This window comes from Mustela putorius, unplaced genomic scaffold (assembly GCF_011764305.1).
Source record: "Mustela putorius furo isolate JIRA1106 unplaced genomic scaffold, ASM1176430v1.1 tig00000551_pilon_pilon_pilon, whole genome shotgun sequence".
Taxonomy (NCBI): domain Eukaryota; kingdom Metazoa; phylum Chordata; class Mammalia; order Carnivora; family Mustelidae; genus Mustela; species Mustela putorius.
The window spans coordinates 9,718,863-9,736,619 of record NW_025421412.1 but is presented as its reverse complement, the minus strand read 5'-3'; the positions used below and the strand labels follow the sequence as shown (position 1 = coordinate 9,736,619).

General features: G+C 42.0%; 1 protein-coding gene and 1 pseudogene across 1 annotated transcript in view; one reads left to right on the top strand and one right to left on the bottom strand.

Moving 5' to 3' along the window:
- ITGBL1 (integrin subunit beta like 1) overlaps positions 1-17,757 on the top strand; it is a 213,252-nt gene that overhangs the window by 179,190 nt on the left and 16,305 nt on the right. The window contains exon 8 of the mRNA XM_045081345.1: positions 9,852-9,968. Within this exon, the coding sequence (XP_044937280.1) occupies positions 9,852-9,968 (117 nt within the window). The remainder of the gene's footprint in view (positions 1-9,851; positions 9,969-17,757) is intronic.
- LOC123392392 lies at positions 1,194-2,755 on the bottom strand (annotated as a pseudogene).

The window sequence follows — 17,757 nt, the reverse complement described above, 5'->3', positions numbered from 1 at the left end:
AACTTACTTATGACTTCAGAAATGTGCTATTTCAGAAATTATTCCATGGAATTTTCTTCACTGCTCCTACCACTGATTCTTCAAATAAGCAAAGTATAGAGGGTCTCATCCCTTGGCAACTGTTTTTGAACACCAGCACGTTAAATTGGAAAGGTAGAAACCTAGCGATTCCTAGTACAGTGCCTAGACTTAGTCTTAATTAATGTTAAGATTTGAATGTACAACAGAAAATCCATCATTTCTTTATCCTTGGAGGAGAGGGAAGGAAAAAAGGAGGTGGGGGATATGGTGCAGTATTCAAGAGCTGAATAAGAACACTCATAATGCCATCAACCCCACAATGAAGAACCATGGATCTCATCAATTTTATAATTCATACTGGATCAAGAAATTTGGTTCCCCTCTATGTATATCAATGAATTCAAACCTCATACTCTCCAAACTACGAAGATGAATAATGTCAGATAAACTCCAACTCCAACAGGTATTTCCTCAGAAGACTGAACATCAAAGGAAATCCCTCCTTCCAACATCTTCTGAGATGGTTAAGATCTCACCGAAGCAGAAACCTAACATTTAAATATGCAATCACTTGGCCAAGTAAGAAACTACAACTGTTATGGGTATTATCTTACATAATCACTATATGTATTACATAGTAAACCCAGCATTACATATACTTGCACAATTATGCTGTGAATGATAATAATAGTGATGACGCCAGTGAAAAAGGACTATCTTTAGCCCAAAGAGTACTGGGAGGGGAGAAGGGGGGACATGAAAATAAGCAGAAAGCACACAAAGAGATGGGTATTTTCGGACCAGGAAAGGTCACTCTAAACACAGAAATATTAAAAAAAAAAAAAAAAAAAAAGGTATTCCTTTATTTCCCCTATGTGGAAATAATGCAAAACATTTATTTTCTATATCAGACAAGAACACAGCTAAGCAATCCAAGTCTACTGCAGCATTATAAAAATCATCCCTTCACCGCAGTGTAAGATTTAAATGCATCTGCACAAGGGTGCACACTATATAAAAGGAGTAAGGTTGTTGCTGCCCTGCCAAGCACTTCTGGTCCCTACCCAGGTCCGACTGCAATACTGGTGGTCCCAATGGTTCTATCAAAATAAACTGTGTTTAAAAAATAAAGCATTTAAAAAGACAAGTCAAAATGCCTCAGAAACCGTATCTCCAACTCAAACTTCATCTATTTTAATGTATTATTTGCCTCCTACTAATAAACCTTTATTTCACTCGTTATAACTGAGCAATGAATCTTCCACACTGAAATATCTTCCTTGCCCAATTAATCCAAAGGAAAAAAAAACTGAAATGATTAGTAAAGAAAAATGTAGGGACTAACACACCCTTTTAATATGTTTTTAAATATTTTTAAGGTTTAAAAAGTGTTTAAAGTTTGTAGTTCCTAGTAGGAAAACATTATCTGAATGAATACCCTAATGGAAAACCATTGTAGAATGTTTCAGTTGCATGGGGAGCAGAGGGGTAGGGATTCTCTTCACAGCACCCCAGCTTTCTTCATGAGAAGGTCGGAGGTACACTGGTTTGTATTATTGCGACATCCATTAGGTGATCGAAGTTGCTTTTCCTTCAGCAAGGGCTTTATTTGTCAGAAGGGCATTATGCTTGACCTCCAAATTTGGCTGACAATTTACTGATGAGATTCATAACCTTTGGGTTGCTCTGATATTTTGACATATTCGCTGGGTTCTGGGCCACATCCTGGAAGGCCACCATAACTTCTGGATCCTGCATGGCTGCAAGGACTTCCGGATCACTAAGAATTTCATTGAGCCCAGGCATTCCTGCCATTCCAGGCATCCCCCCTGCCATTCCAGGCATTCCCCCAGGAAAGCCACCTGGGAAAGAGCCATACTGAGCTCCTGATTGTCGTCTGGCTTCTTCCTCCCTCTGCGTTCTCTCGTGTTCTTCCCGAGCCTTCTTAACCCTTTCTATTCTTTCTTTGATCTCTCACTCTTCACGTTTTCGCTCGTATTTTCTCGTATTTTCTCCGATGTTCAGCAATTTTCTGGGCCCTCGGTTGAACTTCTTTCAGCATCGCACTAGCATCTTCATCATAATCCAGTTTACAAGCAAGGGCAAGATCAGGTGCTGCTTCTTCCCAATGGCCCAGAAGTCTATGTGCTTTCCCGCGCCACTTAGAAGGCTGAGCTGAATCAGGATTTATTTCAATAGCTCTGTCACAGTCTCGAATGGCAGCATTTGGCTTCTGTAATTTGATGAAGACACTGGCTCTCTTGGCATACAGAATGGCCAAGCGAGGATTTAGTTTGATGGCATCTGTGAACAAGTCAATGGCTTTCTGTAGTTCACCATCATTTAGGGCATCAATGGCAGCCACTTTTTTATCATTTGCCTGATCCATCATTTCCTCGGTTATCTCTGCATTTTCATCTCCCATTTCTTGAGGGACATCGGTATCTGGTTCAATCACACCTTCATTGTCAATTTCTAGATCACTCTCCACACTTGATGGTTCATCTGTCTTTATGTTTTCCTCCGCCTTCTTACTATCTGGTTTTTCTTCCTTGATACTGTCTTCTGATTTAGTTTTATGAGTGGCAGGTGGTATTTTAACCCCCATGCTTTCCACCCACTCCCACAGGAAACGCATTTCCTCGGTGTGCAGAACGCTCGGATCCAGCTTACACATTTTCACGAAAGCCCGAAGCTCGCTCACTTTGCGGGGGTCCATGGTCCAGAGGCAGTGGCAGGCGGCAGGTGCGGCTGGGGTTGCGACCCGATTCCAGGCGCGGGTACTAGCTCAGCGTGATCGTGTAGAAGGGGCTTTTTTTTTTTTTTAAAGATTTTATTTATTTCACAGAGAGAGAGGTCACAAGCAGGCAGAGAGGCAGGCAGAGAGAGAGAGAGGAGGAAGCAGTCTCCCTGCTGAGCAGAGAGCGCGATGCGGGGCTCGATCCCAAGACCCTGGGAAGGCAGAGGCTTTAACCCACTGAGCCACCCAGGCGCCCCTCAAGCTGTTCTTTTATTTCATCTTGTAATTCAGTGGTACAGAGTTACTGTATATGTAGAATGACAGTCCTACTTAGTCTGACTTCTTAGTATTAAAGTAATGTTATTTTATTTGTATATACCTTGAAGCAACTTGTAGACAAAACCCAAAACACCATAAATGAGGGTTTCTCCAGGCGGTATCAGGTAAAATCATATTAACATAAAACTTCAGAATTTTCAAGTATTTTAGTGAACCAGGTGACTTTCCTTCAAAGTATAATTATTTTAAATTTGCAGTTTATTTCCATGAGATCTACTAAGTGATATAAATAATTTATTGTTGATAATAATCATTGTGTATTATCTTTATTGTGAGTGATCCATTTTTGTCCTTGGACTGTTTTTCTTGTGGTTATTGGTTATTGGTTATATGAGTTCATATGTATAGTCATTTTGTCATTTTTTGTTATGTTTTATCTGCAAATATTTTTGTCTCAGTTTATTGTTTATGTCAGTCTTGCTTATTTTTTTGTTTTAAATATTGTTTTGTTTTAATTATTGTTTATGGCCAAACTTGTCCTTTTTGTTTGTTTGTTTCTGGTTTGTTTATTGTCATGTTTTGGATGGTCTTTCCTACTTGAAGGTTATGAAAACTCTCACCTATATTCTTGTCCAACATTTTATGTTTTAAACTTTCACATTTAAATGTTGAGTACACTGGCAATTTATTTAGTTATAATGAATGAATTAAGGAAAAGACTGATTTTTTTTGCAACATAGCTCACTGGTTATACCAGCCTTGTTTCATGAATAGTCCACTATGCCCAGGAAAATATATACCATATTGATTTATGACATTCTGAATCATTGTAAAGTGTTCACACTTTGACCCAGGTGCAAAAGTAGAATAATGCCAGAATCCCAAGAGCTCCCACTGGCCTTGCCTCAATTATCACATATAACCTCCTCTGAAAAGATAACCATTATTCTCACTTTTAGGTGTTCTATGCCTTTCTTTCAAGTTTTCCACCTACATATACATTCCCAAACATTGGAGTGTTTAGACTTATCTGTTTTGAAATATTTCAAAAAAATATACAGCATTTTGTGTCTGACTTGTTGCACTCTACATTATGTTCTGAAGATTTAGGCATGATGTGGCAAGGAGCCCTGCTCCCTTCACTGTAACGCAGTGGTCCACCTAAGAATATAACTGACGTTAATATATTCTGTTATCGATGAACATGTGAGCCCCCTTTGAGACTATAAGGAATAGCATTGTTATGATAGTTCTGGAACATTTCCTGGTACAAACAAGTATACTTTTCTCCAGAGAATATGACCAAGAATTGAAATGCTGGTTCATAAATTAAACATATTGACTAGATAATGCTAAGCACTGTTCCAGAATATTCTACCAACTTGCATTTCCACCAGTTATAAAATATATGGCCTGTGTTCCCAGACCATTTCCAAAACTTAGTCAGTTCTTTAAAGTTGGCTAATCTGATTAGTTGGGGATGGAATGTTATTGTGGTTTTAGTTTGCATTTCCCATATGATTAAGAAAGGAATATCTTTTCAAATGTCTACAGACCATATGAATTTTCTATTAAAACAAATATTAAAAAATTTTGACCTTTCAGTTTCATAATAACAATAACAATGATAACAATAACATAATAACATTAGTAAATTTTGCCAATAATGCTCAAAATAATTGTGTGATATTTAGAAATATCATTCTCTAACACTTTTATTTGGAGTTGATGCCTAGTGAAATGAAATAAGTTAATGGGATAGCAGAAATTATAGACTTATATAACTCTTATTTAGAATTAAACTCTCCTATCTGATCAAGTATTTTGCACAAAAGAAATTCTTCATGTTTGCTGAATTTCGTATGAGAACTATTTTGGAGTAAGTGCCTTAGGGTTTTAAATTTTAATCTGGTACTTAGGGGAAAATGTACTTCAAGGCAAACGTGTTTGAAAGATATTTAGCTTTCGTAGGGAGTGTAAGAAAATTTAAATTAAAGATGATATTTAAAGTGAGGTATATTTTATTTGTTAAAATGACTAGTTGTGCTTAGGAATAAACTGCAGCTTGTCATTCTTCACTTAGTTTTTTCTATATTTTAAGGAAGTGTCAAATTTAAAATATTTAAGTAAAATATTTTAAAATCAGAACTTTTTGATATCTACTTTAGTCGATATCTTGATATCTATCTTAGTTCATTACTCTTTGCTTATGTCAAAGCCTTAAAATTTAATTCACAGGGATTTCAGTCCCTTATAAAATGATATCATTGGACTGACTTTTTGTGTGTGCTTAAAGATTATCTGCTTTCTAAAAATTTAATAAGAATGGAGAGACTCGGTGTAAAGTTCACCTAAGTTTTGGTTGAATGATATTGATGATGTTGACTGAATTCATTTCTTAGATAGTTATTTCTGTCCTTTCCATCTGTCTCTGGATTATCTTTTCAAAAATTACCTGGCTTGCTTTTATTTCTTTGAGCATACCTTTCTTTAGATTTTCCTCTCAATTTGTTAAATAAAATAGCACTTATTAGTACTAGACATGAAACCTTCCATTATCCTACATTCTTATTTATATGAATATTGATAGTCATTTGAGAAGACAGATTTATAGCTCACAACGCTAAAACAGTCATTGAAATAATAATATCATTTAGCAAACAAAGAGAAGAGATTGGACTCGATTTCTTATTAAAAAAAAAAAAAAGACAATAAATCTGTATGTCAGGGTTTCCTACTCCACCAACAGAGACAACAGGACACAAATCTCACTGTCAGCCTTGACCACAGAGTTCAGTATTTGTGGTCAGATGCAAGCATGTGCTTATGCAGTATAAAGCTTGCATTCCGTAATCTACCAGTGGTGTGAACAAATTACCGTGGGATCAGAAAGGAAGCACACATGTTCCAGGTAACCGAATAGAGGTGACAAGGAAGGTTTCATAGAGGTGAGGAGATCTGAGCTGGCTGTTGAATAGTGGGTCCGCTTGTGCAGAGAAAGTGGTAGAGCTCACAGCAGAGAGAAGAAACGGAGCAAAAAGCAAAGTTTCTGAACATGAGTGCACTGTGAACATCGAATATCTGCTTTGACAGGTGAGTTGGAGCAGGTGTGGAGAGCTCTGCTGAGGAATTTGATCTCTGCCTTGAAGGTCTATGTGGGACTATCACATGAAAGGCAATTACATAATCACAGACATGTTTTAAGAAAGTGGATCTCTAGGAGAGGCGTGGGGGGCTCACTGGGTGAGGGGCAGTATTAAGGAGGGCACGTGATGTAATGAGCCCTGGGCGTTATGTAAGACTGATGAATCACCGAACTCTACACCTGAAACTAATAATACACTGTATGTTAATTAATCAAATTTAAATTAAAAAAGTGGATCTCATGAAATTTCATATTGGAAGGAGAAGAATAGCCCATTAAAAGAAGGAAGGAATCCACTATGTTATCAGGTATTTTTAAGATTTGGTGACAGATCAAATGATGGTGACTTTCTCCCGATAACAAGACATAGGAAGAGAAGTATGTTTGTAAATTAAGATGATGAGCTTGCTGTGGGACAGACTTCATTGATGTAACTGTGGGAAACACAGATGAAGGCTTTCTGGTAATTGGAAAGGCATATGTCTTCTGGAAGAAACATCCTACATGTCATGGGAATGTATTATTAAACCATTTACATGTGATTATTGTTTAGTGCATCTGTTCAATAAACACTGATTCAAACATCCTGAGGACACATGAGAAGGCAGTTGATTCTGCTGTAGTTGTGAAGGCGTGTGAGTAGGAGGACGCAAGAATCATGGATTTGGTGAAATAGACTTTGGATCTTGAAAGACGAGTAGACATTTACCTGGCAAGTATATGTCGTGGTAGTGACTAGACCAAAGTGGTGACCTAAGACAGCAAAATAATGCAATTTAAAATGTGGACTGTAAGAACAATTTACTCTTCTTTAGCTTTCTATCTGTAATACATTAGCCTGTCTTGATTTATGATTTTTTGTCTTTGCATATGAAGCAACTACAACCTATAAACTGTATCAGAGCGGTATCTGTAAAGTAACTCAGCTAATAGTTGGCTTAATGTAGCTTTTTAAAACTCTGACAGATACATGACCAAATTAAATAAATAAATAAATAAACACCTAGAATTTCAAAATGGTTAATTATACTCTGATATTTGAAAAATATACATGAATTAAAATCTATTAGGGGAAAAAATGGACCTAAGATCCAATATGAACACTTTGCAATCTAACTTTATAGAAGAAATATAAGACAAACTATCCATAATGAAAACAATGAAATGTAGATATTTGAACACATATGCCACTGTTTACTTATTTGTTTGTTTGTGTATTTATTTATTTATTTATTTATTTTTGAGCAAGAGCTTGAGGGTAAGCAGTGGGCAGGGGCAGAAGGAGAAGGAGAGGGAATCCCAAGCAAGCTCCACAATCAGCTTGGAGCCCAACATGGGACTTGATCTCACAACCCTGAGATCATGACCTAAGCTGAAACCTAAAGTCTTAACTGATTACACCACCCAGGTGCCCCCCTGTGCCAGTAATCAGATTATCCTTTCCAAAAAGGCACAGAAACCAATAATACTTACATCCAAGAAACTTCTTGAATGCCTTCAAATGTTAATAAAATTGTCACCAAAAACACATACACCCTCAAACTTAAAAATCTATCTTGACTTGATCAGTAGGTCTGCATGCCCTCTCAGGAAAAACGTGGTTGATGTTTCCCATTTCTGCCCATGAAGGACTCGTTAGCCACACATGGTTGTACTGCGGATGGTTGTATGGTTAGTCTCTGTGTCTCCACAGTCTGGGTTTCTGTTGTCATTCACACACACACACACACACACACACACACACACCCCATGATGAGGACGAGTAAGTTTGTGGGCACCAGAAGGTCCCTGGGGCTCAGAAGAATGGGTTCCATCACCAGCCCTGCTGATGTCTACTTCTCAGGCCTTAGATCGTTCAACCTCAGCTTGGCTGCGTTTCCTCATCTGTTAAATAAACTGTGGGGAGTCATGGATCCTCCTGACATCTTACAAAAATATAAACGTGTGCTGCTATATTTTTCCAAGGAGAGATCTGAGGTCTACCAGCTACAGTTCTTGTCTGAGGAAACAGAGACCACCTTCATTGATGGGGACGGAGGAGGATTTTATGCGAAAGGTTCAGGCACAGAGTGCAAGTGTGGACACCCAGTTCAGGCAGCGCCCCAGGGAGGCCAGGCCCTGCCAACAACACGCCCTGCCACCATTACTTAGTGCCGAGCTCCTCCGCTCCTGGACACTCACCGCTGTGCTGTTGCTGGGGTGCTCCTGCCACAGACCCTGTGTCTTCACTTTCACCCTCAAGAAGCAAAACCCTGGCCAACAGTGTCTGCTGTTGTCCCTCTTCTATACACCAGGACATAGGAAGAGGGAGTGTCACCGGGGATAGAGAGGGACGCTGCCTCCCCCTGAACTTGGGCCTGTCTCCAAGGGCAGAGAGAGGCTGGCCGAGGAGCAGCCAAAACCACACTGTCCATTGTGGTGTCTCTCACCGGATTCTCAAAGGGACCATGACCCCACCACTTCTGCCAGAAAAGATTATGAATCACTGCATTAGATTATCTTTAATTACAGCTCTGAAATTATATGATTCTAAATACTAATTTTCCTTTCTTCCATCATCTACCAACTTGGAATTTCTTTAACAAGATACAAATGCAGCACACAATGACTAACAACATTGCAGGGTCAGCCCCGAAGCGTCTTATGATCATTTCAGTGGGTGTGTCATTACGACGGTTGGGCTAATGACAGAGAGTAACAGATGTCTCAGGGTAGTCACCCAGATGAATGTCTGCCAAGCCAGCGCCAGCTCCACAGGCAGAAGGAATTTTCTTTCTCATAGCCTCGTGGTGCTGCGTTGGGTATAATAAGATGCAGGCTGGCCTCATGGTTAAGTGCACAAACTTTAAGGTTAATGAGGATGGATATGAATTTTGAGTCTATTCCTTATGAGCTAGTCCCCCATGGAAAGGAACTTGGCCTCCGTGTGTGTCTGTTTCCTGTTTAGTAAAATTGTAGTGATAGTGCTCGTCAGTGAGTGCAATGGTGAAAACAAAAGGATGGAATGGGGAAAATTATAGTGTTTGACACATAGTTACAGCCCAAGAAGTAATGATGACAGCCATAATGACCATAGTTAAGGAATTCCCAAACTATGAGCCCAGCTCGTTCCAAAAAAGGCTTATACTTTAAAATTTTGAGCCAAGAGCAATGAGGGTACTTAGGTCGTGCATTTTGGTAAGCATTCCATGGTAAAATGAGTTCTATAAATTGTAAAACTGGCGTCCATAAATAATAGCCATAAAACATTGCCTTGAAATGTACCTGTGAGCATTTTTTTTCCTTACGTGGCCAGTAGACCCAAAATAAAAATATATAAGAACATTTTTTTAAATGACATTATACTAAATTATGTTTAAATATATACCATGTGGTATCATCAAGTGACGTTAAATAGGAAATACCCAGAGGGATTCGTAACTGCATTAGTCTTCAAAAATGAATGAAGCGAGTGTCACTTCGCCCCCCGCCCCTCCCGCCCCCGCCCCCGGCCCCTCCCCCCCGCCGGGCTTCCGTGGCTCTTGTTCTTGGGCGTCCGCTTACCAGAGTCCGGGAAGAAAAGTCCTTCGCCGAACTATTGAACGAGCTTCACCGTGCGCGTGTGTGCCTGGAAAGCGGGGCTGATTCTAGGACGCTTCTAAGCCCTGCGCTCTCCCTGTGTTGCAGGTAAATGCGAGTGCGGCAAGTGCACCTGCTACCCTCCGGGGGACCGCAGGGTGTACGGGAAGACGTGCGAGTGTGACGACCGCCGCTGTGAAGGCCTGGACCGCGTCGTCTGTGGGGGTGAGCCCCTCACGCTCTCTGCCTCCTGCTGCCCGCCTGCGGCCGGGGTGGCCTGCTTTCTGCCTGCCTGCCTGCCTCTCTCTCTCCTTCCTTCCAACTCCAGAGCACCTGGGTGGCTCAGTTGGGCGTCCGACTCTTGGTTTCAGCTCATGATCTCAAGGTCCTGAGATGAGTCCTTGCTGGGCTTTGCACTTGGGGACTCTGCTTGGGATTCTCTCTCTCTCTCTCTCTCTCTCTCTGCGCTTCCTCCTGCTCATATACACTCTCTCTCCCTCTCTCAAATAAATAAATAAGTAAATTTAAAAAAAAAAAAAACTAAAAAGGAAACTCTGTTAAAAAGAAGGTAAACTTAAAGCAATATACAATTAGACCTAAAAGCATTATGTAATGAGGTTTGCATGATCTGTATCTTCTAAAAGGCTTGATTCCGGGCTCTGGGGAAATATACTGTATGCCGGCCACAGAGGGTCACTGAAATTACACTAGGTCCTGTAAAGATGGTGACAGGTTTTGCTACAGCTGATCAGCTGAACATGTTTATTATTGTTAATAAAAACTGGTGGGGGAAGGAGGTATTACCTACAAAAATGAAAAAAAAAAAAGGCAATATGATTACACTCAAAGTTCACTTACAAAATCACACACACACAAAACTCCATTTCCATGATGGCTCAGAGACCCAACAGGAGCTGAAGGACCGTAAAAACAAACAAACAAACAAACAAAAAAACTGCAGGGAGAGATTGAGACAGAAAGTGGTCAGGCAGCACAGAGTCCCGAGGCTGAATGTGACGTGTGTACCGAGCTCCGTCCAGTCAAGGGGGTGGGCAGCCACCACTCTCCTGTTTCAGTCTTTTGAGTCTTCCTTTGGCTGCGGCGACGTGCGCAGACCGCAGCTCTGTGCGGCTCTCCGGGGCTGTCCTGTGAACTGGGTGCCCAAGCTTACTTAGTAGCATACTCGGTGTCTCTTCAGATAATGATCATATTGTAATTGGGGGCTGTTATTGGGAAAAAATCAAAATGCGCCTCCACCTTAGGAAGGCAGGGACACCATCTGTCTCACACCCATGCATGTCTCTCTGTGCTCTCTCATTCCAACTATAAAACACTGGCCATTTGAGCAAACATACGTTTTTCTTTCCTTTCTCCGGAAGCCTAAGGAAAAGACCCCCCGCCTCCCTTTTTTAGAAAATAGGTCTTGTGCCGGCTGCCTGTCTCCCACAGCCCGAGAGACTGCTCCTGCTTTCTTCAGGTCACAGATGAACAGAGAATGAAGTTGGAGGCATTTAGGTCTCCAAACTGAAAACTGCAGACCGAGGATTTGAGCTGTCCTTCCGTTCACAGATCTTTCTCGGCACCACGGTTTTCCCCAGGGTGACATCAAAATGTTTTGACTTTTTGTCAATATTCTTTTTGGCTTGGATTCTTTTTTTGTTGTTGTTTTGTTTTGTTTTTTGATTTGTTTTTGTTTTTGTTTTTAAAGATTTCATTTATTTATTTGAGAGAGAGACAGTGAGAGAGAGCATGAGAGGCGAGAAGGTCAGAGGGAGGAAGCAGACTCCCCATGGAGCTGGGAGCCTGATGCGGGACTCGATCCCGGGACTCCAGGACCATGACCTGAGCCGAAGGCAGTTACCCAACTAACTGAGCCACTCAGGCGCCCTTGGATTCTTTTCTTCAGTGGTATTTAGCGGAAATATCTGAGTAGATAATAGTCTCTCTCTATCTCTTTTGTTTATGTTCCTTTATGATTATGTTTACCAACTCATTTAATTCTTACAGTGATACGCAAAACCCACCTGGCATGTAGAACAAACTGCAGACCTGTCTTTGCTCTTACGAGCATCACCATGGCCCTCACAGGGAGTCTCTACCTCCCATGGGTCTCCTTGCCCATCTGCCTTGGTAACTTGGTTGAAAGGGCTGGTATTCTAGAAACCTGTTACATCTGCAAACCCATTAAATTAGATAAACTCTTCCCCCAGTGAATGTCTCTCTCTCTCCAACTTCGGGGAGGAGCTCAACCATGACAACGTATCTGTCTAGCTCCATGCTAGAAGAGATCAAACATTGACTAGGTAAGCGAGAGACTATCTCACAAAGTAATCATTTTTTTAAAAGATTTTATCTATTTATTTGTCAGAGAGAGAGGGAGAGAGAGTGAACAAGCACAGGCAGACAGAGTGGCAGGCAGAGGCAGAGGGAGAAGCAGGCTCCCTGCCGAGCAAGGAGACCGATGTGGGACTCGATCCCAGGCCGCTGGGATCATGACCTGAGTGGAAGGCAGCCGCCCAACCAACTGAGCCACCCAGGCGTCCCTCTTTTTTTTTTTTTTTTTTTAAAAAGACTAATTCTTGACTCTGCTTGTCTACTCTGTATTTTGTCCATCTACTCAGAATTATTGCCCTAGGGGGAACTGATATCCACTAGTGAAGCTAATAAAAGACCAATGCATAAAGCAGAAAACCAGTTATTTGATATACAGTGAAGAATACAATTGTGCCAGAAACGAGAACGCTTTGTAGAAAGAAACTCTGTGGGAAGTAAGACTCTGAGATAAGGATTTGAACGGACGTAACTTACTGGGAAGGTGAAGGAGATGTCAGTAGGAGAGTAGCAGTAGTCAGAGCAGCCTTCTCTGGCTGGGCAAGACCTTGGGGTAGAGAACTCCAGGTGGCACTAGGTAGAAGTCCCCAAAACAGTAAGGACAGTATTGGCACAATGTCATCTGCCGAAGGATTACAACTCTCATGCCCGTTGATCCGAGCATCTTCTCTGGATGGTGCAGCAGACACACTGCACAGTCTTAATTCTTTAATATGATCTAGATTTTACCAACTGTCCAGTCCAACCTTTCCTTAGACAGGATGTAACATAGTAGATGACCTGAGAGCTGTAGACAGGCAGACAGGTCTATGCTGTGGTCTTGCTTATAATTTGGTTATAATTCTCACTTACTCGTACAGTGGGAAATTAATTCTTAGGGGGTTAATCTTACTGAATAGAGATGGTATCATGGAACTTAATCAGAGGACAAAGGCCTTTTCAAGTTTGGGGAGAAAGTTTCTCTTGCTCCTGTGTTCTCCTTGGAGGCCTAGCCCCGCCAGCAGCAGACAGGTAGCAGCCAGATTTGCACAGCATCTCTGATCACTGGAATCGGATGCATTCCCTCAGTTCTTGTTCTTAAATCTTAGCAACTAGCTCTAAGTAAACACCTATGCATTTACTTTCCTATTCTAAATTTTATTGAAAAGTTTTATTGACCAACAGTCTCTGAATAGTTTTCAAGTATGTAAAGGGGAAAAGTCTTGGAAATTTTTCTTAAAAAAAAAAAAAACTTACAATCTGCATAATTCCATTTTAATAGTTGAATAATGTCCTTGAGAGATTTGGGATTAGGATGATACTGGTATTTTAAGATTGTCTATAGGTAACCATGGTTTGTTTCTCTAACCCCCTTCTGCTTCATCCAAGCTCCCTGAGCTGACCAGCCCAGGCGACAGGGCAGACCATTACATTCTGCCCCCTGTTCCTCACTAGGGCCGAGGCACGCGTCATTACAGATTCTAGTCAGTATTTTTTTGCTTTTCTTGTCATTTATTTCTGAATCTTAATTCCTGATGGTCATTCCTCTTGCTTGGGGAAGGATCTTTCCAGGAGGGAGAGGGAGAGATGTGCCCCCGCCAGTGGCTTACGCATGTTTATCCTCGGTAACATATAGCTCGGAAAGCTGCATAGAACTTGGAGTCCATACATGCACTCTGATATGATTCCTCAACAAGACTCTCTCTTTTCTTCTCATGGTGATTATAGTTTATGAAGTTGCTGTGAACACCAAATTAGTGAATCATTATTTCTAAGAGAAATACAGGGCCATGTTCCTGCCTCTAATCAGAGGATTTTCATTAACAGATCAGTACATGCCCTCGTATTTTGTATGTTTCTGTCTAGAGTCACCTTGTGTCATGTTAACGTGGAACTCACGGCCAGTGGCCCTGTAACCCACACCGGAATGGAGATCATGTAGCAGATGATTTCTCTGTAAGGGACAAGCCGGCCTTTTTGCTCTTAGGTATGCAAGGCGGCACTTGGGCACTCTACTTAGGGGCCATCCCAAACACCAAAATCATCAGCATAAAGCACAAAAGTGTGACAAGCAAAGACTAAACATACCGCAGAAAGGACGCTTGATTACAGTGTGAGAGCTGAATCAAGAGACTGGGGGGATCTTCTTTGACCTTAGCCGGGAGCGTGACCCGTTCAGCCTGCCTGCCCCAAGGACCTGGAAAACTTAAACGAATATTGATTTCAGGGAATACAAATATATTTTAGTGAGTAAGCAAATTCTCAAATATGGGATTAGCAAATAATGAGAATCAGATGTAATTCATGTTCTCACTGGGAACATTCCCTCCCACCATAGTTTTGCACTTGGGCTCAGAGTGTGATTTCTTTGGGCCAGCTAATAAAGGTCCTGTGATTTTAATTTGTGTCTTTTCTGAGCACTACTTCAAGGGAGGAATTACTCGAACCTTGGTTTTTATAACCTTGAATTTCATCTATATCTCAGCTGTTCTCTGGAAAGAAAATGTAAGAGACATGCCATTAATTAACATGTTTGAATCTATAGTCACTTTAAGATTAAGGTATACAGCATACTAAGCCAAATGATAAGATCACAAGTTCCTCCATGAAGCTTTATGTAAATGTGCTTTAATACTTAGAAATACAAATGGCAATACAATACAGTAGTTAAGAGTTGGGAGCCCCCCCCCAACCATGGCTCTTCCACTTACTAATAGTATTTGAGATAGTTTCCATAACCTCCATTTCTTACCTATAAAATGATAGTCGTAATATACCTCTCTAATAGGGTGTTGTAAGAGTAGATGAGTTAATGCATCTGAAGTACCCAGCATATAAGTATCGTGCACATACGACGTACAAATGTGTGACACACACATATCTACACACGTAGATATTATTACTGGTCTGTACACATACAAAGAGACTGACAGACATGACGAAGGCAGAATTTTGTGCTGTGGACTGCTGTAAATCTATGGGATGTGTAACAGGATTCCATGTTTGCTTATTAATTCCTTTTGTAACAACAGTTTATTCAAAGCTGTGAATTTCTGGTATTCAGGTTTAAATGGAATGAGGTTTTCCCCTGTTTACTTTTTTTTTTTTTAAGACTTTATTTATTTATTTGAGAGAGAGAGCTCACAAGTAGGCAGAGAGGCAGACAGAGAGAAGGGGAGGCAGGCTCCCCACTGAGCAGAGAGCCCGATGATCATGACCTGAGCCGAAGGCAGAGGCTTTAACCCACTGAGCCACCCAGGCTCCCCTCCTGTTCACTCTTTGCTTAAAGCAGACTTTCTCCTCATGCCTAACAGTGAACTACTGAAACCAAGTGGTCGCTGTGCGTCTCAGAAGTGTTTTCGGTGGTTCTTACTCAGCAGTGCACTTTCTCTGGGGGATCTTCTCGTAGATTTTCCCCAAGCATGGGAGAGCACAGTGAAGAAGACACACCAGCCAGGGGGGTTTCCCCAAGCCACGGTATGCATTGCCAACATTTCTGTATTTCTGTGTATCTAAAATTATCTATTATCATAAGAAAAACCCCTCTTCTTACTTAGCAACACCTTATCATCGCACGTAATAATAATTTAATCAGCAAACCCTCATTGCACATTTATTCCATGGAAAGCCCTGCCGGGGCTCTCCGTATTTTTCATCTCCTTGATGCCATTCTCTCTGACCTGTGTTCTCACAGGGTTCCTCTTGGTTCAAGGTTAAACCCGTGGAAGCTGCGCTACCTTCCAGCCATTCCACATCACTGACTCCCCCGGAGGCTACTGATAGACCCTCCTTGCCCAAATCCTGGGCGATTTTCAGTACTCATTCCAAATGACCAGAAGAAAACACAGGCGCTGGTATTACTCCGAAACCCTCGGGAAACGGTCTACCCTCCGCGCCTCAGAAACGCCGGTCCCACCTGTTTCTCTCCCGCTTCTCTTCTAACCACTTCATTTCTTTCCCTTGTTCCGCTTCCTAAGCCCACCCATAACTCTTCGTATTTCCCTTGACATGGCTTCTGGGGGTCTTCCCGCTGTTCTCTGTCCTCGTGCCCTACGAGCCTCTCCCCCCTTCGACTTCAGGTCAGCCTCTCAAGACGATTTCTTAGCTCCGTTCTCCCGAGTTCCAGACTCTCTCTCTCTCTCTCTTTTTTTTTTTTTTTTTTCAAATTCGAATTAAATATCTTCATTGGGAAATTCTTGCAGCTTCTGTGTGGTTGAATCTGAACTTATCATGTATTTCTTCATTAATTCAGCAACTGTCTATGGAGCCTGTACTCTCTGCTGGCCCTGGAGATTCGGCGGGGAATCTGCCGGAGCTTACAGTCATGGTGGAAGGGCAGATGTTGACAAAGGAATGACATTGAGCCAGATGTGCCGAAAGCAGAGCCACTCATTCAGTGGGAGCATACGTGATCAGGGGATTTAACCCAGACTCTAATTCTCCATATCTGGGTAACGCTAGATGGTGCAGAGTATGCGCTTTGCACATATTCATCAGCTGAACACGATGCCCGCCATTCTTGGTGGTAACGGGGCGGGCAGAACTCCGCTGGGTGCAGCGGTGGGTGTGACACCGCAGTCACGGAGAACAGTGTGTACCAGGCATCTGCGGGAAAGCCAGAGTGACATATTGCAAGAACATTTGAGAACCAGAAACCCTGGACGGTTGGGGATTGGAAAGCAAACAGGAGAAGGGTGTGACATGTTTTAAAAACCATGTTGGTGATTTGAGGTTTTACTCAGAGGATGATCGGAAGCCACAGAAGGGGTTTGCACAAGGCGGTAATATGATCCCTATGTTGAAAATGCACCCCTGGCTGTGGGGTGAAGTAGGCATTGGAGGGGTGTGTTGGTGAGGCTGGTGGGTGAAAGTGGATGTTAGGAGAGCAGTTCTGGTGAGAGGTGAAGGTTGTTCAGCTGGGTAGAGGACAGGACAGATGGAAAACTTGGATGTGTTGGTGACGGGATTACCAACAATACGGACAACAGGCTAACAAAACCCTTACCTTACTGAAAGAGATTGTGACCCTCTGTTAATCTCCTAGCTCTGGTTCCCTGGGAACAGATGAAGACAGTATACGCCGACGTTACCGGACAACATTGCTCCTGGTAATCGTGATCTGTGGTTGATAAATTTCAACTAGATTGGGAGGGAGTGTGGCTGAACTATAAATGTGTGATGGGGGTGCCGTGCCCCGGTGGGGTTTCCGGGAACTCTGCTTAGGGAATCATTAGGAGAGATTTGGGCTCCTTTAGGGCATAAGTCTTCCTATAGGTTAGGGAAGCCTCAACATCTGTGCCATATGGATCCCATCTCCGGGCATCTGGGCTGTGTTATCAGAAGAGAATGTAATTCCCATACCACTGTATTGAGCTGTCATCCTCATCAGCGGCTGCAAGGCCTTGCGCGGGGGGAAACGCCTGGTGCCGTCCTCATGCCAGGATGTGGTTCCAGCCTCTTTTCCTTCCAGGGAGACTAGGGCCAAAGGTCAGCCAGAAGGCTTAGCGGAGTCCTCACTACCCCAGGAGTATGAGCAGCATTTGCAGAAGTTCATGATGAAGGGATGAGTGAAGGACCGGGGAGGATCAAGGATGAGTCCCAAGTAAGTGTCGGATCTGAGTATTTGGATGGAGGCAACCGTACTTTGTGGTGCCAATTGTCTCCATATTTTTTAAAAATTATTTCTTCGTAGAAGACCATGGAG